The sequence below is a fragment of the Nilaparvata lugens genome, chromosome 8 (assembly GCF_014356525.2).
Source record: "Nilaparvata lugens isolate BPH chromosome 8, ASM1435652v1, whole genome shotgun sequence".
Classification (NCBI taxonomy): domain Eukaryota; kingdom Metazoa; phylum Arthropoda; class Insecta; order Hemiptera; family Delphacidae; genus Nilaparvata; species Nilaparvata lugens.
Window position 1 is genome coordinate 47,228,513 of NC_052511.1, and position 23,022 is coordinate 47,251,534.

A 23,022-nucleotide genomic window follows, 5' to 3' on the forward strand; every position below is an offset into this window, starting at 1 on the left:
CATCTTGAAGTTTTTGAGTGTTAGCAAGTTTGTTGGCATCCTTAGCTAATTGTTGTGGGAATGTTGAGGCCTCAGAACTTGTGATATTTGTGAAACTTTGTAAAGTTTGTCTGAAAAGACAGCGTGAGTCAGTAAGGCAAATAAGAAGGTCAATGTCACTTAAGGCCGTTTGCACAGTTTAAAATTAATTTAATCAACTAGTGGCTTGGACTCAAAATGAACCGCATTATAACGAACGAGTTGGTATACAATAACACGTATTTGATTTACCTAGTCCAAAAATTCAAACTCATTTTAATACGGTACTCATACATGTTTTAAACAATTATTCATTAACAATGCACTTGCTCTCAAGCTAATTCGAATTAACTAGCTAATTAATCAAAAAGCTAACTTGTTATTTGTAGATTTATTGATTAAATATATCTCAGGATATAACGTGTTTAGTGAGGTCCACGTTATAATGGCAGTATTTGATTAACAATAGTGTTGCTATCCTTGTCCATCATTTGACAAAGCAGATAGCGCTATCCTTTTCTAGCTCCACAACGTTCCAGTTTGTTTTCTAACATTGATTAAATATATTTAATAAACATATTTAATTAAGGGCGTTTTCTAGTAGTGAAACATTTGCCGAATTTAAAGTGATGACAGTACGTCGAATTTATATAAAGAAAATTCTCTATTATGCATGGATGAGGAAGGATGAATTACAGTGAATAATAACGTTTCTATGTATAACCTGAGAATTACATCTCATAACATTTATAATATTAACTATTCAAATTTGACAATAGTGCGAAGACAATTGGGGTATCTTAGCTCAAAAATATAAATATCATGCCAAATGCATTGTCAGAATCTCTTTCTAATAGGGGTGACAGAGGATGGAACAGATAAATAAGTGGGTGATACAAAAAAAGTTTTTATTTTGTATTTTGTTATTATGGGCAATAAAGATGTTAAAAACAATCTTAAACAAGAATATTTATTTTTAAATCTTTGAAAAATATGTTGACTTGATGAATAAAGTGTTATTGATCATTTTAAATGAGAATGAACATTTAATATTACATCAATAAACCTGTATCAGCTACCGTCTATAGAAGGCATTGACAAGACAGAGGATCGGCAACGCTGTTCTCCTATCTTGCTCCACTGCCATTATAACGTGGACCTCACTATAATTTGCAGTTTTTCATTTACTGATGATTATCGGTTGATTGATATTTTGCTATTCTAGTAGACTTATCTTGATTGGTAAAGGTTAAACAAACACTGAAAATAAAAACTAAACAAAGGTATCTCTGCACGTCAATTTACTGTTGGAATCGCATTGTATTGATTTGTGTGCCACCCCATTACCAATATGTATATAGTGAGGTCCAAGTTATAATGGCAGTGGAGAAAGATAGGAGGACGGCGTTGCCGATTCGCTGCCTTGTCAATGCCTTCTATAGACGGTAGCTGATTCCGGTATATCTGATGTAATATCAACTGTTCATTCTTTTTTAAAATAATAAATCATATTTTATTCGTCAAGATATATTTTTTAATGATAGAGTAATACACCATCATAATCGAGATTTGATATTATGTTAATCAAATTGTATTTCTACATTGTTGTTAACCGATCTGGCAACCTTGCGGAACTGGAAAATGATAGCGCTATCTGCTTTGTCGAATGTTAGACAAGGATAGCAACACCAATGTTAATCAAATACTGCCATTATAACGTGGACCTTGCTATAGTGTTGAGTGCTATCATAGAGAAACAATACCGTAAGTAGATATCCCATGGTATAGGGCGTTTATGTCGTAACTTTTACTGTTATCTCAAGCCGATAGTCCACGTAGCTCTTTCCCTTGAAGCTGTGTGACACTGGTAGTCTCTCATATTGTGCCGTTCATACACTCTCACCCCAACAAAACAGTAAAAATTGACAATAATCAACAGTAATCGGCTTGAGATAACAGTAAAAGTTACGACATAAACTCCCTATACCATGGGATATCTACTTACGCTATTGTTTCTCTATGGTGCTATAGTTGGGTCCACGTTATAATGGCAGTGGAGAAACAACGTTGCCGATCATCTGTCTTGTGAATGCCCTTTATAAACGGTAGCTGATACAGGTTTATTGATGTAATACTAACTGTCCATTCTCGCTTGAAATAATCAATTATATATTTCAGTCGTCAAGGTAAAGTATATTTCTCATGATTGAGTAATACATTTCATAATCGAGATTGAATTTTGTTTATAATATTTCTACATTATAATATCAACTGTTCATTCTTGTCTGAAATAATCAATTATATTTTATTCGTCAAGATAATATATTTTTTAATGATAGAGTAATACACCATCATAATCGAGATTTGATATTATGTTAATCAAATTGTATTTCTACATTGTTGTTAACCGATCTGGCAACCTTGCGGAACTGGAAAATGATAGCGCTATCTGCTTTGTCGAATGTTAGACAAGATAGCAACACCAATGTTAATCACAAATACTGCCATTATAACGTGGACCTTGCTATAGTGTTGAGTGCTATCATAGAGAAACAATACCGTAAGTAGATATCCCATTGTATAGGGCGTTTATGTCGTAACTTTTACTGTTATCTCAAGCCGATAGTCCACGTAGTCTTTCCCTTGAAGCTGTGTGACACTGGTAGTCTCTCATATTGTGCCGTTCATACACTCTCACCCCAACAAAACAGTAAAAATGGACAATAATCAACAGTAATCGGCTTGAGTAACAGTAAAAGTTACGACATAAACTCCCCACCATGGGATATCTACTTACGCTATTGTTTCTCTATGGTGCTATAGTTGGGTCCACGTTATAATGGCAGTGGAGAAACAACGTTGCCGATCATCTCTTGTGAATGCCCTTTATAAACGGTAGCTGATACAGGTTTTTGATGTAAGACTAAACTGTCCATTCTCGCTTGAAATAATCAATTATATATTTCAGTGTCAAGGTAAAGTATATTTCTCAATGATTGAGTAATACATTTTCATAATCGAGATTGAATATTTTGTTTATAATATTTCTACATTATAATATCAACTGTTCATTCTTGTCTGAAATAATCAATTATATTTTATTCGTCAAGCAAATATATTCTTTGTACAGATACCTTGAAAAGTGACCATTTGTGCACTGATTGCAGGCCGCAAAGAATCACTATTCCGCACTAGTGCGCAAAGTGAGTACTTTGCGTACTCTAGATTTGCAGCATGACAACGCAAAATAGTTAGTAGGTTATATGGAGCACCAGTGCAGCAAAATCAAAATTAAGTTGGTAATACTCATAGTGAGGTCCACGTTATAATGGCAGTGGAGAACAGCGTTGCCTTGCCATTATGTGCCTTCATTATAGCCATTCCAATGATTACATAAGATAAACCTCCTTCAAGCAGTCATATAAATTTTTAATTGAATTACTAATCATTATAATTCCATTTTAAATAAATTAATGTGTCTATTAATAATAGAATTACACAGAAAAACATTTGATGGATTTCAGGGAATTTTACTCATAATTACCCACTTTTCATATTCAATGGCAACTGTAGGAAAAATTTAATGTGAAATACGTGCGCAAAGTTCGTTTGCTGCACTCAAGAAACCATTCCACACTCGCCGTAAACGATTCTTTCGGTGTAGCAAACTGTCAGTTTGCGCACTAGTTGCACAAATAACTATTTCAATGACTAAGTAATACATTTCCATAATCGAGATTCAATATTTTGTCAGTTAATTATTGATTCTACATTGTTAAAAGACGATCAGGCAACAGAGTAAAGCGAGAAAGAGATAGCGCTATCAGCTTTGTTGAATGGTAGACAAGGATAGCAATACCATTGCCAATCAAACACTGCCATTATAATGTGGAACTCACTATACTGCTAGAATCTTTATTGGGAGACTCACTTGAAACTGTGAGTATGCCTTATAGATAACATGTATGCTTCCCATTTCCAACCCATTCTGACGCTTTGAAGTGAATGGTGTCTGAAATAAAAATGCATGGAAAATGGAAATGTGGGAATTACTGGTTTTCCCCTATCGACCTGTGATGTGCATATTATTCAAGTAGAGTTTACTTTGCTGACTTTATGTATTATTGACATTAAGTCGATATGATAGGAGGGTCATGGTATAGGATGGAGAGAGACAAAGGTTAGAGAGAGACGGAGGATAGAGAGAATAGAGTGTGTAAGAGAGAGTGAGCGAGAGGATGATAGAAAACCAAAAAAACGGAAGAGTAATTGGAAGAAAGTTTGGTGGGAGGGTCATGGTATAGGATAGAGAGAGACAGAGGATAGAGAGGAAAGAGTGTGTGAAAGAGAGAGGGTGATATAAATTCATAACGGAAGAGTACCTGGAAGGAAAATAGTGGAAGAAATTGAGTAGAGATAATAGTGTGTGTGTGAGAGAGAGAGAGAGATAGAGAGAGAGAGAGAGAGAGAGAGAATTTTAGAGAGGTTCGTATTTTGAGGTGATTTGGTTGGAGGTTTGAAGAGAGACGGAGGATAGAGAGAAAAGAGTGAGTGAATTTGAGAGAAAATCATTATAAAAAGTAGGTGTAGTGAGGTGCACGTTATAATGGCAGTGTTTGATTGGCAATGGTATTGCTATCCTTGTCTATCATTCAACAATGCGGATAGCGCTATCTCTTTCTCGCTTTGCTCTGTTGCCAGATCGTCCTTCAACAATGTAGAATTGATAATTAATTAACAAAATATTTCATCTTAATTATCCTAATTCATTATGAAATCATTGAAAAATATAATTTCCTGCTTATAAAATATAATTGATTATTTTAAATGAGAATGAACAGTTGATATTACATCAATAAACCTGTATCAGCTACCGTCTAGAGAAGGCATTGACAAGACAGAGGATCGGCAACGTTGCTGTGCTATCTTTCTCCACTGTCATTGTAACGTGGACCTCACTGGAGGAAGAAAAATAGAGGAAGAAACGGAGTAGATGAAAATTGTGTGATAGAGATAGAATTAGAGAATTCAGATTCACTTATTCATGTGTTTAACAATACTAAATTCAACTTACGTTCTAGCGTTAAAATAAAAATACCAGTAGCAGTAAAATGACATGGTGAATCATATAAAACTAAAGAGTTCTACAATAATATTGAGCTAGAAAAATGATGAAATATGCGAAAGTTAAGGTACTACTGTAATGTTTTCACATGAAACGGTGAAGTTCGGACCTGAAGAAGTCCATTCTCAGAGAGGGTATCAAGGATACCCTCCCCTTCAGCACTTAACCGTAGACAAAGATAGATGAAAATTGAATGAAAAAGACTAAGAAATTGTCAAAAAACCACTGATTTATTGATAATTAGAAAGACCGGTTTCGGTTATTACACCATTGTCAATCTCTGATAAACTATAAACTGTTTAGAACGCTAGAACGTAAGTTGAATTTTGTATTGTTAAACACATGAATAAAGGAATCTGAATTCTCTTATTCTATTATCTTATTCTCTTATAAACTGTTTATAGTTTATCAGAGATTGACAATGGTGTAATAACCGAAACCGGTCTTTCTAATTATCAATAAATCAGTGGTTTTTTTGACAATTTCTTAGTCTTTTTCATTCAATATGAACTTCTCAACTACACAAAAAATAGATGAAATTTCTAACGAAATATTATTCCAAGCGTAAAAAATTTATACTGAAAATATCAATAAGTAATAACCAAATCATAGAAACGATGGAGAGATTGTAACGTTGTAACAGTCTATAGAGAGATTGTAACAACGTTGTAACGATAGAGAGATTGTAACAGTCTACGCCTGTAGATTGATTGATTATATGCCTTTATTAAAGCATATAATCTTAGAGAGAGAGTTGAGAGAAAATCATTATTATGAGTAGTAGGTAGAATAATTGAGTGAGAAAGAGAGAAATAATGTGTGTGTGTGTCAGAGAGAGAGAGTGGATGTGGACGAGAATATAAGAGAGAGAAAGAGATAGTGGGAAATAGTGACTGAGGAAGAGTATAATTCTATTTCATGAAGTATGATGAGAGAGATTTGCTAAGAGGTATAATGTGATTGATTGATTGATTGCTTACTTTATTTATGTAGATTACAATATATACTGGCTTATACACTTATTATATACAATAGCTTACAATACAGCAAAATTATAGATGAATTTACATAATATAGACTAAGAAAATAATTATTGAACTGTGTATGATATGAAAAAAGCAATTGTAATATAATAACTATAGATAAAAATCATATTTTATGCATCCACATAATTGGCGGAGCTTGGGACATATCAAGTCCATTCTTCGGAAAGAATATTAAAAGTATCCTCCCCACTAACTCTCAACAAAAGTTAATATATGAAGTTCTAAGTTCTTTCTGTGAGAAGAACTGTTGGGAGGGGAGTGAAAAGAAGAAGGTGATGGAAGAGGAGGAGGAGGAAGAAGAAGAAGAAGAAGAAGAAGAAGCAGAAAAAGAAGAAGAAAACTGATATGTCACTGGTATGTGGATGGTAGAAGTGGGAGGAGAAGATGAAGAAGAAGAAGCAGCAGACGGACGAGGAAGGTGAATATGATGAGTGGTTGATAGGAGGTGGGTTAGAGAAATACAGATAGAGAATAATAGAAATTTTGGGACGGGAGGGAAAAGGTATAAGGAGAAGAAGAAGAAGAAAAGGACGAGGAAGTGGATAATGATAAGTGGTTGATAGGAAAAAGGTTGGAGAAATAGCAGTAGTGAAACTAGTGGAGGTGGTCAAAATGCCAAGACGTTGGCACTTAGAAAATTACAGTTTTTGAAAACTGCAAGTTTTTATTGACCCCTAAATGTTCTTCCTCTTCCCCCACTTATTCTACGTTGTCGTCTTCTTCTTCTTCTACTTCCCACTTTGGTTTTTCACCGTTGTCCGTCTCTTCATTGATTTCAGAATACTTCAAGTTTTATCCCAGTTTTTGAAGCCGATCGATTGATTTGTCTTTCCAATTAATTTCAAAATCAACTTCTCTCTCTAAAGGTAGATTCTTCTTCTTCTTCTTCTTCTTCTTCTTCTTCTTCTTCTTCTTCTTCTTCATCATCTTCTTCTTCTTCTTCTTCTTCTTCTTCTTCTTCTTCTTCTTCTTCTTCTTCTTAATTTGGTTTTTCACCGTTGTCCGCCTCTTCATTGATTTCAGAATACTTCAAGTTTCATCCCAATTTTTGAAGCCGATCGATTGATTTGTCTATTCATTTGTTTTTCAAATCAACTTCTCTAAAGCTAGATTCTTCTTCTTCTTCTTCTTCTTCTTCTCCATCACCTTCATTTTGTTTTTCACTGTTGTCGTCGTCTTCTTCTTCTTCTTCTTCTTCTTCCTCGTCCTCCTCTTCCTATTCTTTTCCATTTATTTATTTTTCTCCCTCTTCTCCTTCACCTCCTTATCCCACTTCTTCTTCTTCTTCTTCTTCTTCTTCTTCTTCTTCTCTTCTTCTCTCTTTTTTCTTCTTCTTCTTCCTCGTCCTCCTCTTCCTATTTTTTTCCATTTATTTCTTTTTCTCCCTCTTCTCCTTCACCTCCTTATCCCACTTCTTCTTCTTCGTATTTTTCCTCTTCATCAACCTCTCTTACGTCCTCTCACCCTTCTCCGTTTTCTTCTTCTTCTTCATCTTCTTGTTTTCTCTCTTGATCCTCCTCTTTCATTCACTATCTTTCTCTTTTTAGGAGAAAATTGTTGTCCAATATTTGCTAGGGCCCATATTATAGGGGCAGTATAGGCACGCAATAGAATAGCTTCCTCTCCCTTTCTATGCCTGAATAATTTATATGCAAATGGATATTGGATTCCATTATTTTGGAAAAATGTGGATTGACAGGTTGATTGCGAGGCATTATCTCTTGGAGAGAGATTGGTCAAGGTATCGTGAGGTCCTCGTTATAATGGCGGTGGACAAGCAGTGTTGCTGATTCTCTGTTTATTTATTTATTTATTTGAAAATTTACATAATTTTCTGTTGTGAGGCATTGGCCCATATGAATAAAGCCAGTGCAAATGCTCATGAGCAAGAGCATGGAGCATAAGGTTTTGCTTATGAGCAAAAGGTAGAAGCAAAAGCATTTGCTCATTTTTATTTAAATAAGCTCTACCTTATACTCTTACCTTATGCTCCTGAACTCTGGAGCAAATGCTCACGTATTTTGAAGATTTTTCATCAGCTGATTAGATTTTGTAGCCTTACTTTGTTTTTATAACTCACGGAAGCGCTAAATATGCAAGTAGGGGGCACCGCTTGTGTTTGCGTCGTCTGCTCTGTTTTACTTTCCTTGCCCTATTACCATAGGTAAGGAAAGTATTGCTTTCCAAAAAAATTTAAGGTACCCTAATTTCATGTTTTCTATACGTTTCATTACTTTCCTTGCCCTATTACCATAGGTAAGGGAAGTATTGCTTTCCAAACAAAATTAAGGTACCCCAATTTCTAAATGTCTATACGTTTCAAGGTCCCCTGAGTCCAAAAAAGTGGTTTTTGGGTATTGCTCTGTATGTATGTGTGCATGAGTGTATGTATGTCTGTGTACACGATATATCATCTCCCAATTGACGGAATGACTTGAAATTTGGAACTTAAGGTCCTTACACTATAAGGATCCGACATGAACAATTTCAATCAAATGCAATTCCAAGATGGCGGCTAAAATGGCAAAAATGACGTCAAAAACAGGGGTTTCCACGTTTTTCTCAAAAACGGCTTCAACGATTTTGATCAAATTTATACCTAAAATAGTCATTGATGAGCTCTTTCAACTGCCACAATTCCCATATCTAAAAATTTCAGAAGCTCCGCCCAATCTATGCAAAGTTTGATTTTAGAATCCCAATTATTAGGCATCAGATACAATTTAAACAAAAAATTCCGAGTGGAAAAGATTCAGCATGAAAATCTGTACAATCGATGTTCAATAACATTTTCACCTTCAACTGAAAATAAGCTCGAAATTCGAGAAAATGTGATTATTCAATTGCAAACTGTTGGCAACTTTGGATTCTATTGAATCATTCACTATGAAGAGATAGTAGACCTCTTGTGTCTCAAGCGTTATTGCCCTGTCACCAGCTGGCTCAGATCTTTGAAAAGTAGGCTTCCATCTGGCACAGATCTTTGAAAAGTAGACATGAGATGCGCGTGAACACTAACGTCAGGTGATTAATTTTCATAACGGCAAGGAAAGCTGTGTGAGTGCGCCACACCAGATTTTTTGAGTCTGTTCTCAGGAAATCCTCTCAACCTAGAATTTATTCTTTCTAATCAATACTTTAAACGGGATTGGAATGACTACTATTTCTGACCGTTTCTGACTTTCATCTCAAATCTGGATTGTTATTTTTGGATCAGATATCGCAATCAGATGACTCGAATGGCTATCGATGTACGAAAATGTGAGGGTGGGTACAGACTTATGCTCCACGAATACGCGCATTTCACCTTCCATCAGCTGATGCAATGATCATTATATCTGTATTCGTACATAATTAATTTGCATGTTCTCAATTTAATTTTTCCTTCGGATTTATCTTTTTTCAGGGAGAAAATCAAGGAAATTCACATTCCTTCTCTCTCTACAAACACTAGGTTCATGCTCATTGAATCTGATTCAACTATCAACTTCGTCTCTAGTTGCTAGTAATATCAAGCAAGTAATTCAAGACTTTGAAATTCATGTTTTCCATATCATTCTTCTTTTTGACCGAGCGAAGTGAGGTCTAAGATTCAATTCGATGGTTTGGCATTCCTCTTAATGTTTGAATGTTTATATGTTGCGCATTTACGGCGAAACGCGGTAATAGATTTCCATGAAATTTGACAGGTATGTTCCTTTTTAAATTGCGCGTCGACGTATATACAAGGTTTTTGGAAATTTCGCATTTCAAGGATAATAAAAAAGGAAAAAGGAGCCTTCTTCATACGCCAATATTAGAGTAAAAATCAGGCTATAGAATTATACATCATAAATCAGCTGACAATGTATCTTTCCATCAACGTTAGTAGACAGTTGACTACATACTACCCGTTCACAAACATCGAACATCTTGAAAATGTATCTTTCCACCAACGTTGTAGACAGTTGCAGCCAGACCTGATAACAGCGCTCACACTCACATTCCGGGACGACACGTCACGGTACGATAGGACAGAAAGATCTATGTTTATTTAGAATTTTTTTACACATTTTAAATTAATTTATTATTTATTAATTTTTGAGAAAACATAACAAGGATAATAAAAAATGAAAAAGGAGCCTCAAGGATAATAAAAAATGAAAAAGGAGCCTCCTTCATACGCCAATATTAGAGTAAAAATCAGGCTATAGAATTATTCATCATAAATCACCTGTCTAGTGGACTATAATACTACCCGATCAAAAACATCGAACATCTTGAAAATGTATCTTTCCATCAACGTTGTAGACAGTTGCAGCCAGACCTGATAACAGCGCTCACACTCACATTCCGGGACGACACGTCACGGTACGATAGGACAGAAAGCTCTATGTTTATTTAGAATTTTTTCTAGACATTTTAAATTGATAAATTATTTATTAATTCTCGAGAAAACATAACAGGTCAATGTAACTTACTGAGCGCGAGGTCTACTGTTCACAGAACTACTAGTTATCTTCTTCTCGATGGTGACGAAGAAGAAGGAATAAATCATAGAAGAAGAAAAGAATCATAAGAAAGTTAATATCGTGGTGATGAATCATCGCATTTCTTGATAGATAGGAGTTGATATGGAGAGGTCCATGTTATAATGGCAGTGTTTGATTAGCAATTGTATTGCTATCCTTGTCTATCATTCAACAAAGCGGATTGGGCTATCTCTTTCTCGCTTTGCTTTGTTGCCAGATCGTTTTTTTAACAACGTAGAAATAATAATTAAATAACAAAATATTACATCTCAATTATGAAAATTCATTATGAAATTATTGAAAAATATAATTGATTATTTTAAACGAGAATCAACAGTTGATATTACATCAATAAACCTGTATCAGCTACCGTCTATAGAAGGCATGACAAGAAAGAGGAATCGGCAACGTTTTTCTCCTATCTTTCTCCACTGCCATTATAACGTGGACCTCACTATAGCAAGGTTATGTAGGCTAATCATTCCCGCATGTATTAGGTACTAGAAGGTAGCCCGTGCTTCGCAAGGGTTTAATTAAAAACTAGAAAAACGGAAATCTTGAAGCATTTAGAGTAGGCCTATAACCATCCTCGGTAAATTGAGAATCTATATGTATATTTCGAGTTAATCAGTTGAGTAGTTGAGACGTGATGATGCGTCATTCGTGAATTTCCCATCCCGTACGTGTTTAAGCCAATTCTTTCCTTTATTATATTATAGATGAATAAGTTATGTTTAGTTTTTTTGTGAACTCTATCACACATCAGTGATATTTATAGAAAAATTCAGACACTAGAATTGTATCTGAAGAACAGGAGACTTCAGACTATCTCAATCTCTTCTGTGACGACAGATGCTGGTGATGTAGCTGGTGGGTTAGTTTGTATGGTCGTCGATAACTTTCGAACCCTTCCATCAATCAAAATTGAAACACTTGGGGCCGTTTGCACAGTCAACGCTTAAACTGAATTTAATCAGCTGGTGGCTTAAACTCAAAATGAACCAAGTTATAACAAACGAGACTTGATACGGATTTAATCCAGTTTAAAATGAAATTTAGTTTAAACTGGCACTGTGCAAACGGCTCTTATTCTTTGAAACATAGAGCTGCGTACACATATTCGCGCTTCCAACCCGCACCGAGCACGCTCCTCCCTCGTACCGCCCTCGTACCACCATCGAACCACAGTCGCTCCGCCCACGCACCCATCATGAACGTTACGGAAGATGTTAGATCTTCTCGCGTTCCCCGGCCGAACCACTGTTGCTCGCCGGTCGATCATCAATCGCTCTGCTGGAGTGACGTTCGGTTGCGGAGCAGAGCGAAAGTCTGTACGCATCTTTATATAGCTCGTTGGCCAACAAAATTGTCTTACTTTTTCGTTATTTAAGGGCTGTTTTCACAGTCAACGCTTAAACTGAATTCAATCAGCTGGTGGCTTAAACTCAAAATGAATCACATGATAATGAACGAGACTTTATATAGATTTAATCGAGTTTAAAATTAAATTTAGTTTAAACTGTCACTGTGTGCGCACGACACTAAGAGGCTACTGTATAACATGATATCATTTTAAGTGAATAAGATAAACATTGTAGTCATTTGCCATTGCAAATCATAAATCATCTGTCATCTGGATGTTTAATGCATGCACAACTTAATCAATGCAAATCGAAATATTCCTGCAAATTGAAATAACAGCTGATTGGATATCAGCAGCTTTCAGAGCGAGTTCTTCATCCCAGGGGATTGATAGTATATTTTAGTGATTGTCATTTTTGTACAATATGTTCTGTCATTAATATTTTTAAATACTTGGAAGAGCTTATTCAATCAGTTGATGTGATGGGGTTGAAGTAAGATTGAGTTTGTTTGTTTGCTTGTTCATAAGTTTGTATGTATGTTTGTTTGGGGTTTGATTGAGTTGTAAAGATGAAGACTTTGTTGACCGAGCGAAGTGAGGTCTAAGATTGAAGTCGACGGTTTGGCATTTCTCCTTATGTTTAAATGTTTGAATGTTGCGCATTTACGGCGAAACGCGGTAATAGATTTTCATGAAATTTGACAGGTATGCTCCTTTTTTAATTGCGCGTCGACGTATATACAAGGTTTTTGGAAATTTCGCATTTCAAGGATATTATAAAAGGAAAAAGGAGCCTCCTTCATACGCCAATATTAGAGTAAAAATCAGACCATAGAATTATTCATCATAAATCAGCTGACAAGTGATTACACAGATGTGTGGAGAAGCCAGTCTATTGATGTATTTCCATAAGGTCTATAGTTTCAATCAGGTACTTGTGGATTAGAATACTGCGTGAGGTCTACTGTTTACAGAACTACTAGTAAATACTTGGAAGAGCTTATTTACTCAGTTGATGTGATGGGGTTGAAGTAAGATTGAGTTTGTTTGTTTGCTTGTTCATATGTTTGTGGCTTGTTCTAAAGTTTGTATGTATGTTTGTTTGGGGTTTGATTGAGTTGTAAAGATGAAGACTTTGTCTAGGTCTAGATCTAGAGAAGCCTAGGCTAGCTGCAGCTAGATGTAGGTCAATAGAGCAAAGAGTAAGCTAGAGTCAAGACCTCAGTAAGAACGGTTTTAGGGGTTTTTGTGTGTGGTTTATAGTGTGGCCTTCTTGCTTTGGTGCCTGGTGGAGTCATTCCTTCAGTCAGGGAGAGTGAGAGACATTCATTCAGTCAGGGAAAGAGAGATAGAGAGAGAGAGGGAGATTCCTTCAGTCAGGGAAAGAGAGTGAGTATGAGAGGGAGTGAGATAGTGAGTGGAAGGTTATATCCAAATCAAACGTCTCGCTTTTCATGTCATTGTTTCATGATATAACTACTTCATTACACTACGCTTTGCCTGTCGGGGCCAATGTGGAAGAGGTGGAGGAGTTGAGAAAGAAGGAGAAGAAGAATGAAGTTGAGGAGAAGGAGGAAGAGGAGAAAAAGAAGAAGGACGATGAGGAGGAGAAGAAAGAGGATGAGGAGCAGAAGAAGAAGAAGAAGAAGAAGAAGAAAGAAGAAGAAGAAGAAGAAGAAGAAGAAGAAGAATAGATGGAAGTTGAAATGGATAACCAATAAGAGAGAGAAGAAGATCAAGGATGAAGGAAATTCAACAATTTCCTCCTTTCAGTTCCTAGCAACACGAATAACAACTGTGCCACCCTCTCTCCCTCTCTCTCTATCTCTCTCTCTCTCTCTCTTTCCACGTGATTCTCGAAATAGGTTGTATTTCTCTTTCCCTTATCACTATATAGGTACTTCTTAACACTCTTTTTCACTCTTTTTCTCTCGATCTCTTTTGCTCTCTCTCTTTCTTCTTCTTCTTCACCTCCTCCTCCCCATCCTCCTCCTCCTCCTCCTCCTCCTCCTCCTCCTCCTCCTCCTCTTCCTCCTCATTCTTCTTCTTCTTCTACTATCGTTATCTTCTCTCACCCTTTCTTGTTTTTCGAGACACGTGATTCTAGAAATAGGTTTCTTTTCTCCTTTGCCTTATCACTGTATGATGTATAGGCCTACTTCTATACCTTCCACTATCTGGTCCATGTCTCTATATTCTGAGTGGTTGATTACTCATACTGTAGTGTTATTCACTTCAAAGTCTCAGTATTAGTAGAATGGGAAGCTTTTATATTATTGTATTAAAAATTCTGTCAGTAGCCAACTGTATGACGATGTCTGCCTCAAAATGAGGGTGTGTGCAAACAGAAAGTGGTAAGGTGTTCCGAGTTCTAGCGGTCTTTTAAGTCTGTGCAGGTCTAAGGCTAAAAATAAACTTTTCCTCCACCTACTGGCTAAAGTACTTACTTTACTCCCTGAAACATAATACTAAAGTGTCACTTTTTCGCTCTCGGTAGTAAAAAACAGAAAAACTCCCTAGGGAGTAAAAGTGACTCCATTTAAATAACATGGGAAGCATCTCTATTTTAAAAACTTACATTATAATAGGTTAGAAGGTCTAAGCTCAGATGAGAAAGCATAAAGAGGTGTCTGTCATTGAGTTAACTGAATTCAATACCACAACCAGAAATTTGATCAACTCATGAAATATATGTTTGTATGATATTATATTCTTAATATTAGTAGACGATAAAAATTTATACAATTTTTAAAATATCTTATTCTATTCAAAATACCAGCCAACAAATATTTTTGATCTGCAATTCAAATCTGAACCGCGTGATCTGGAGTCAGCCATTTTTGGTAGACACCCAGCTGATATAATTGTTACAACTTTTGCAGATAACGCAATCGGCAGTGCCAATCAGACGGCCGGTTTTTAGGTTTTAGATTTTAGGTTATGTTGTTAGGAAACATTGTCACCAATACGTAAGTTATTAAAATGATTTTATTTGCAGTTTCTATAAAAAATGTAGATGGAGGAAAATGTTGTGTACATCACGAGTGAAAAATACTTTTTCTCCCTCAGGAAATTGTTGCCCTCGGCTTCGCCTCGGGCTTCAAACTTTTCCCTCAGGGAGAAGAAGTTGTACTTTTCACTCTAGATATACAAATAACTATTCCACTGGTGATATTTTTCCAAGTTTTTCGATTTGTATATCATCAAGCTATCAAAATGGAAGAGTTTTATCAGGAAATCTTTTTTTTCGATCATTACTTTCTGAGATATGATCGCCTGAAGTTCGAATTTTTCACATGCAACATTCTTTATTATTTATTGATTGATACAATGAGCCATATGAATAAAGTTGAGCATTTGCTTATACTTCTAAAATATGGAGCATTTGCTTCATTTTCTATGAATAAACGTGAGCAAAACCTCTTGCACATGCTCATCAAAAAAATAGTTTGAGCATTTATTTGCTCAAGAGTAAAAGCTTATACTCAAAACTGTATGACTAAACTAGAGCATTTGCTCAACTTTTGAAGCAAATGCTTCAAAAAAGGTGAGTCTAGTCTAGAGCAGCTTATCACCTTTTGCTCATAGTGAAATGGCTCAACTAATTCGTATGAGGAAGAGGAAACTATACCAGATACGATCACAACTAATAGTTGAGAACTATAAAACTCTTTTTAGATTCAACCATGATATATACCACCAATATTCCTTCAAAAGAATAAATACAAAAGATAACAGCTACCTGATATAAAGATAGCCATTACAAAATAGGAAATAGGCATTTAAGAAGATGAGAGTGTAGACGATTATAAGAAGGCTATTGATATTATAAGAATATGCTGAAGATTAGTAGAGATGACATTTTTTCACGCTATTAACTTATTTCAAAATTCTAAACTCAACTAACCTAAAACTTTATTCATAAATAGAAAACAGAGCAGACGACGCAAACACAAGCGTTGCCCCCTGTTTGCATATTTAGCGCTTCCGTGAGCGTGAGCTAGACATACAAAGTAAGGCTACAAAAGCGAATCAGCTGATGAAAAATCTTTAAAATACGTGAGCATTTGCTCCAGATTTCAGGAGCATAAGGTAAGAGTATAAGGTAAAGCTTATTCATATAAAAATGAGCAAATGCTTTTGCTTCTACCTTTGGCTCATGAGCAAAACCTTATGCTCCATGCTCTTGCTCATGAGCATTTGCTCTGGTTTTATTCATATGGGCCAATAAGAACATCATCAAAATGATAGGGGGAGAAAAATAAGGTAACCTTGTGCTATTCCTCTCCCAAATTTAGATAAGGTTACACATAGTCCGAAATAGGTTAAGTCTTGTTGTTTTCAACATAACATGTCATGTTATATGGAATATCTTTCCTGGGCAGTGATCCTAAATTTCTAATTGCAGATCTGAGTCTTCCTTCCAAGTTTGCTAAATGTGTTTTCCATGGAGTATCTGAATCTATAACTATCCCAAGTAATTTTATATCTTTGACCAACTCTATGTCGCAGTATCCAATTCTTAAATCTATTCTTAACTATCAGGTGACTCGTGTTCCGCTAGGGTCCACTTGAAAACTTGACCCACTGAAATCTTGAAGAATTTAAAATAGGCCTATAACCATCCTCGGTAAATTAGGAATCTATATGCGAAATTTCAAGTTAATCAGTTGAGTAGTTCAGACGTGATGATGCGTCATTTGTGAATTTCCTATCCCCTAGCCAGTTCTTTCCTCTATCATATTACAAGCCGTCAGGCTCGCTTCGCTCGCCATATCCGTCTAGCCAAGGGGCTCCGCCCCCTGGATCCCCGACTGGATTGTTTAAAAATAAGATCAGCGGGCTCGCTCCGCTCGCCTGCATTTTTTATTTGGAAAATGCCTCATTCCATCAGAAAGTCAAAGTACTGAGAAAACGCAGAAAAGCTGAGAAAAACGTTGGAAAAACGCAGATTTTGGGCGTATCTTTGATGAAACATTAGAGTCACCTCATCACAAAATTGTTAGACCCTAGCTAAACCTCTGTACCAAATTTGAACATTTTCTGTCTATTACTTCATGAAAGAACTGAGAAAACGGAAAAAACCGCTAATTTTGGGCGTATCTTTTGCGTTATTTCAAATTCCCTCCAACCCAACATTATCACACACCAGCTGAGCTTCTGTAGTAAATTTGAACATTTTCTGTTCATTTTTGTTCTCGATAAAGCTGAGAAAGCGCAAAAAACGCTAATTTTGGGCGTATCTTCGACGTTATTGCAAATTCCTTCTAACACAACATTATTACACCCTAGCTGAGCTTCTGTACTAAATTTGAACATTTTCTATTCATTTGTTCTCGATAAATCTGAGAAAACGCTAAAAAACGCTGGAAAAACGCAGATTTTGTGCGTATCTTTGGTAATTTTTCCAAATCCGTTCTTAGTGCGCCTCTAAAGGGCCAACTGAACATACCTACCAAATTTGAACGTTTTTGGTCCGGTAGATTTTTAGTTCTGCGAGTGAGTGAGTGAGTGAGTCAGTCAGTCAGTGAGTGCCATTTCGCTTTTATATATGTAGATAGATGAATGAGAACTTATTTCTAGCTAAAATGAAATATAGAGAGAGTGAGGGGGACTTACCAGTGAGCGAGACGCACAGAGTCCATATTCCGCCGTGCATTGGCACTAGAAAGACGGCAGCTATGACCTCGCCTAGGGGTTCCTGTTGATCGTGTGGTTTGCGCCCGAGGCTCAGGTCTCTCACTGCCACCCTGGTCACGCACCGGTCAAGGTAGCTGTCCACTATAACCTGGACAAAAAACATAGAACAATTATGTTTTCATGCAAGATAATATATAGTAATTTCAATGATGCTCTACTCTATAGTGATGCTAAATTTTCTGTTTCTCTTCTCCAATTGGTTGTCAATATAACTGCTTCACAATTGATTAGCGTGTGGTTGATTGGATTTCCTCATACTCATCTGTCGTTGGCTGTCGTCATCAAGACAAAAAAAATCTGGTGTGGCGCACTCACACAACTTTCCTTGCCGTTATGAAAATTTATCACCTGGCGCTAGTGTTCACGCGCATCTCAAGTCTACGTATAAACAAAGATCTGAGCCAGCTGGTGACAGGACAATAACGCTGGAGACATACGAGGTCTGCCATCTCTTCATAGTGAATCATTTTAATAGAATCTAAAGTTCCCAACAGTTTGCAATTTGCAATTGGATAATCACATTTTCTCGAATTTCGAGCTTATTTTCAATTTTAGGTGAAAATGTTACTGAACATTAATTGTAGAGATTCTCATGCTCAATCTTTTCCACTGGAAATTTTTCGTTTAAATTGTATCTGAAGCCTGATAATTGGGAATCTAAAATCAAATTTTGCATGGATGGGGCGGTGCTCCTGAAATATTTACAGATATGGGACTTGTGACAGTTGATAGAGCTTATCAATGACTATTTCAGGTATAAATTTGATCAAAATCGTTGAAGCCGTTTTCGAGAAAACCGCGAATAACCACGGATAATAATGTTTTTTTGACAACATTTTCGCCATTTTAGCCGCTATCTTGAATTGCATTTGATCGAAATTGTTCGTGTCGGATCCTTATAGTGAAAGGACCTCAAGTTCCAAATTTCAAGTCATTCCGTTAATTGGGAGATGAGATATCGTGTACACAGACGCACATACACTCATACACACACACACACACACACACACACACACAACACACACACACACACACACACACACACACACACACACACACACACACACACACACACACACACACACACACTCACACACATACAGACCAATACCCCAAAACCACTTTTTTGGACTCAGGAGACCTTGAAACGTATAGAAATTTAGAAATTGAGGCACCTTAATTTTTTTCGGAAAGCAATACTTTCCTTACCTATGGTAATAGGGCAAGGAAAGTAAAAAGTAGATTCAAAGAAGACTCACTATAGTGTGGTCCACTAATAGCAGTGAAGAAAGATAGAAGAACAACGTTGCCGATCTTCAGTCTTGTCAATGCCTTCTATAGACGGTAGCTAATACAGGTTTATTGATGTAATATTACTACTGTTCATTCTCGTTTAAAATAATCAATTATATTTCATTAAGCGATAAATTATATTTTTCAATAATTTTCATAATTAAGATGAAATATTCTGTAAATTGATTATTAATATTCTACCTTATTAAAAGACGATCTGGCAACAGAGCAAAGTGAGAGAGAGATAGCGCTATCGGCTTTGTTGAATGATAGACAAGGATAGCAATACCATTGCTAATCAAACACTGCCATTATAACGTGGACCTCACTATAGTCAAATGTTGACCGTGAAATGTGAGTTTCACTTTAGAATATCGGGGCAGCGAGCTTCGCCACTACCTCCGTAAACAAAGCCATAGTACATGACAGGTGGTTGATGGTAACGTCAGCACAGGTAGGTCTCCTACACCAATAAAAACACTAGCTGATATCAACAAATTTATATTGGTATAGGAGCACTTCCTATGCTGACGTCACTAGAATTCACTATGGCTTTGTTCAGGTAGTGGCTTCGCTCGTTATTTTTATTTATTGATAAACAGAACACAATTCCCTAAAATGATCGTGTTTATATTTTACAGCTGGCTATACGTCAGCTTATGAATTTCGGGGATGCCATATTTTGATTTTCCTCAGAATACCTCGCTTACTTTTTACTATCCACAGACGACGAAAGTCTCAGCTGTTTCAGCCAAGGATGAATTATCCTTTTTATGTCGTTCAGCGAGTTTTCCCAAGGATGAGACCCAGTGCAATCGAATTTTTATATCATAAACCTACTATGTTCCGAATTTCGTGAAAATCGTTAGAGCCGTTTTCGAGATCCGTTGAACATAAATAACCAGATATAAAATTTATATCCTATTATATTAAACAAGCAATTGCTGTATTTTTATATATTTAATATATAAAAATACAACAATTGCTCGCTTAATATAATAGGATAGCTGATGAAGTACCGTGTATTGTAATGTAATGTGTATTGTAATGTATTACTTACGACGCGATGCTGCGACAGATTGCGTGCCTGGGAGGCTCGAGCTATCTCGTCGATCCGTGTGTGATTCCAGGTCAGGGACTCCCAGTGATCTGTGATGATGGCGGCCCATAGCATGCCAGTGGCACATGTGGTGAGGCCAAGTGTGCCCAGCAGGAATAGCAGCGAAGGCTGGAGGCAGGGCCCACCCCCGGGGGTGGTTGTGGAGGCGGCTGCATTCCTTCCAGTTGTCGAAGAGGTCTGGCCACCGATGACTGTGGTCGAGTTGGATGTGCTGCCACCTAGAGAAAGTGAAGGAGACTGTTGTTATATGGAAAAACACTGCTTTGAAATATTTATCAAGGAGGTACTGCCACCTAGAGGAAATAAAGCGAACTGTTGCTATAAATACTGTTCTAATATTGAAACACTGATTCTCATCTTATCAAGGAGATACTGCTTTCCATCTAATCAAGGAGGTCCTGTCACCTAAAGTAAAAGAAGCACTGATTTCTATCTAATTAAGGAGGTAATGCCACCTAGAGGAAGTAAAGAAGACTTTGTGTAGATGCTGTTCGAGTATAGGAAAACACTGATTTTCATCAGATCAAGGAGGTACTACCACCTAGAGGAAATAAAGCGAACTGTTGCTATAAATACTGTTCCAATATCGATTCTCATCTTATCAAGGAGTTACTGCCACCTAGAGTAAAAGAAGCACTGATTTCTATCCAATCAAGGAGGTACTGCCACCTAAAGTAAAAGAAGCACTGATTTCTTTCTAATTAAGGAGGTACTGCCACCAAGAGGAAGTGGTGAAGACTTAGTTTATATGATGTTAGAATATTAAAACAGAGCTCTTCATACAGCCCAGCCGGGAGGGTCTTAGATCGTCAAGATTTCAGTTCATCAAATGCCTATTTAGAGAAGCAACAGGAGAAGAACATAAAGAAGAAAAATACAGGAGGAGGATGAGGAGGAGCAGGAGAAGAGATAAATAAATAGATAAATTTGTGATTTGAACAAACCTTGTGGCGTGTTAGCGTTTGGCAGATCGTTGGAGGCGGCGGGCATAGGCGAAACAGCCGCCACCACTTTCTGGGGGGCGTGAGCACCGCCCCCGCTCTCCAGTCTGGCACACAGCCCCCTTGGTTCCCCCCCTGGCCCCCCTGGTGGTCCCCCCGGCCCCCCACTGGCACTTTGTGCTGCAGCCACTCTGCTTCACCAGCCCCTGCTACTCATGATGGCTGTTGGGGCTGAAACAAGAAAACATTTGGTTTGTCAATTTTTTTTTGTTTTCAGGTGACCTTGAAACTGAAAGAAATCTTGAAATTGGGGAGGGTAGATTACCGATTAATTCTCAGAAAGCAATACCTTAGAGAAAAGATAGCATGAGAATATATCCTACGGTTTATAGGATTCACTCAAAGTTTGAAGTTTTGTATCGAATTATCGTGTTGGGTATCAAGTTGAAATGATGATGTATCATGTGTGGTGATACTGTATCATCTATGATGATACCATAGAGAAAAGATAGCATAAGAAGATATTTCATTGTTTATAGAATCCATTAAAAGATTGGAAGTTTTGGAAATTTCCCGTTTTCGAAGTTTAAAGATGCACTTTACAATTTTCTAGTCAAAAATCCCTTTTACAGCTTGAAGGAGTTCTATGAAAAGTGAAAATTTGAATGTATTATGACTTTTAAAAAATTTATAGTTTGATTTTATTATGACTTATATTGTATAGAAATATATTAAGATGTAATTGAATAAATTATAACTATCTTGACAATGTCTCAGGCAATCATGTAATTGTTCTTGGACAAATAAAAATATTCTATTCTATTCTGTTGGAAGTTTTGTATCGAATTATCGTGATGTTTAACAAGTTGAGATGATACTGAATCATATTGTGTTCACACTGTATAATGTGTGGTGATACTGTATCATTTATGGTGATACAATAGAGAAAAGATCAGAAGATATCTCATGGTTTATAGGATTCATTCAAAGATTGGAAGTTTTGTATCGAATTATCGTGATGAATTTTTCAAATAGACCTCATGAGAAGAGAGAAAAATTGTGATTAACCTTCATAAAAGGAAAGAATTTGCTAAAGGAGTAGTTAGCGACCGAGCGATAAAGCTTACTTATCAGTAACTGTATATTAGATAAGAGTACCGTTCTGTACTGAATATTTTCTAGAAAATTATTTAATAAAATTATAATTATTCTGCAAATAAAGCACGAACCATTTATGAATTGCTCATTGAATTTTGAGGTTACACTTTGTTTACTACCGATCAGATGTTTTAAAGCAGCTCAAACACAGCTGACTGATTCAAAGTATTGTCAAATGTCATGCCAGATTCATGCAAGATATAATATCATTTCTAAAAATTCAAAAACTATCAATAAAGGACCAAGAATTTCGAATAAAAAATAAAATGTATGCATTATTGTTGAAATTATTTATTATTTAAGAAATTATATTATATGTCAGGTATTATTGTAACTAACTAGGTCATAGCATGAACATTATATTATTGATAAAAACTGCAGAAATTAATTATAACAGTCTCCGACATAATAAAAATTATATAAGAATATTCAATTATTAATTATTATTTCAACTGAACCACATGGTGATTGAATCTCTTTGGCAAGTCTAAGCCAATCATAGTGCATAGAAATAGCACCAAAAAGGTGATCGTTTGAAAACAACATATGTTAATCTGCTATCAGACAACAAACCTGCCTTATCATATACGCTAGCACATGTACATTGTATAAGAGGAACTATGTCTAGAAGATTAAGCAGTTTTAAGAATTATACAAAGTGGATTATTATTGTAATTAAAGGAATTATATTCTATTACTTGCCACTGACGTCACATCTACGTCATAATCGTTTTACCAATGGCAAAT

General features: G+C 36.3%; 2 protein-coding genes across 6 annotated transcripts in view; one reads left to right on the top strand and one right to left on the bottom strand.

The window, feature by feature from the left end:
* The window catches only part of LOC111054534 (histone-binding protein N1/N2), a 103,753-nt gene that overhangs the window by 66,870 nt on the left and 13,861 nt on the right, over positions 1-23,022 (top strand).
* The window catches only part of LOC111054535, a 91,367-nt gene that overhangs the window by 61,022 nt on the left and 7,323 nt on the right, over positions 1-23,022 (bottom strand). For all 5 annotated transcript variants that reach the window (XM_039434955.1, XM_039434957.1, XM_039434954.1 and 2 more), the window contains exons 3-5: positions 21,121-21,348; positions 20,117-20,394; positions 17,683-17,851 (exon numbers count right to left, since the gene is read on the bottom strand). In XM_039434955.1, the coding sequence (XP_039290889.1) occupies positions 17,683-17,851; positions 20,117-20,394; positions 21,121-21,166 (493 nt within the window). In that variant the 5' untranslated portion in view covers positions 21,167-21,348. The remainder of the gene's footprint in view (positions 1-17,682; positions 17,852-20,116; positions 20,395-21,120; positions 21,349-23,022) is intronic.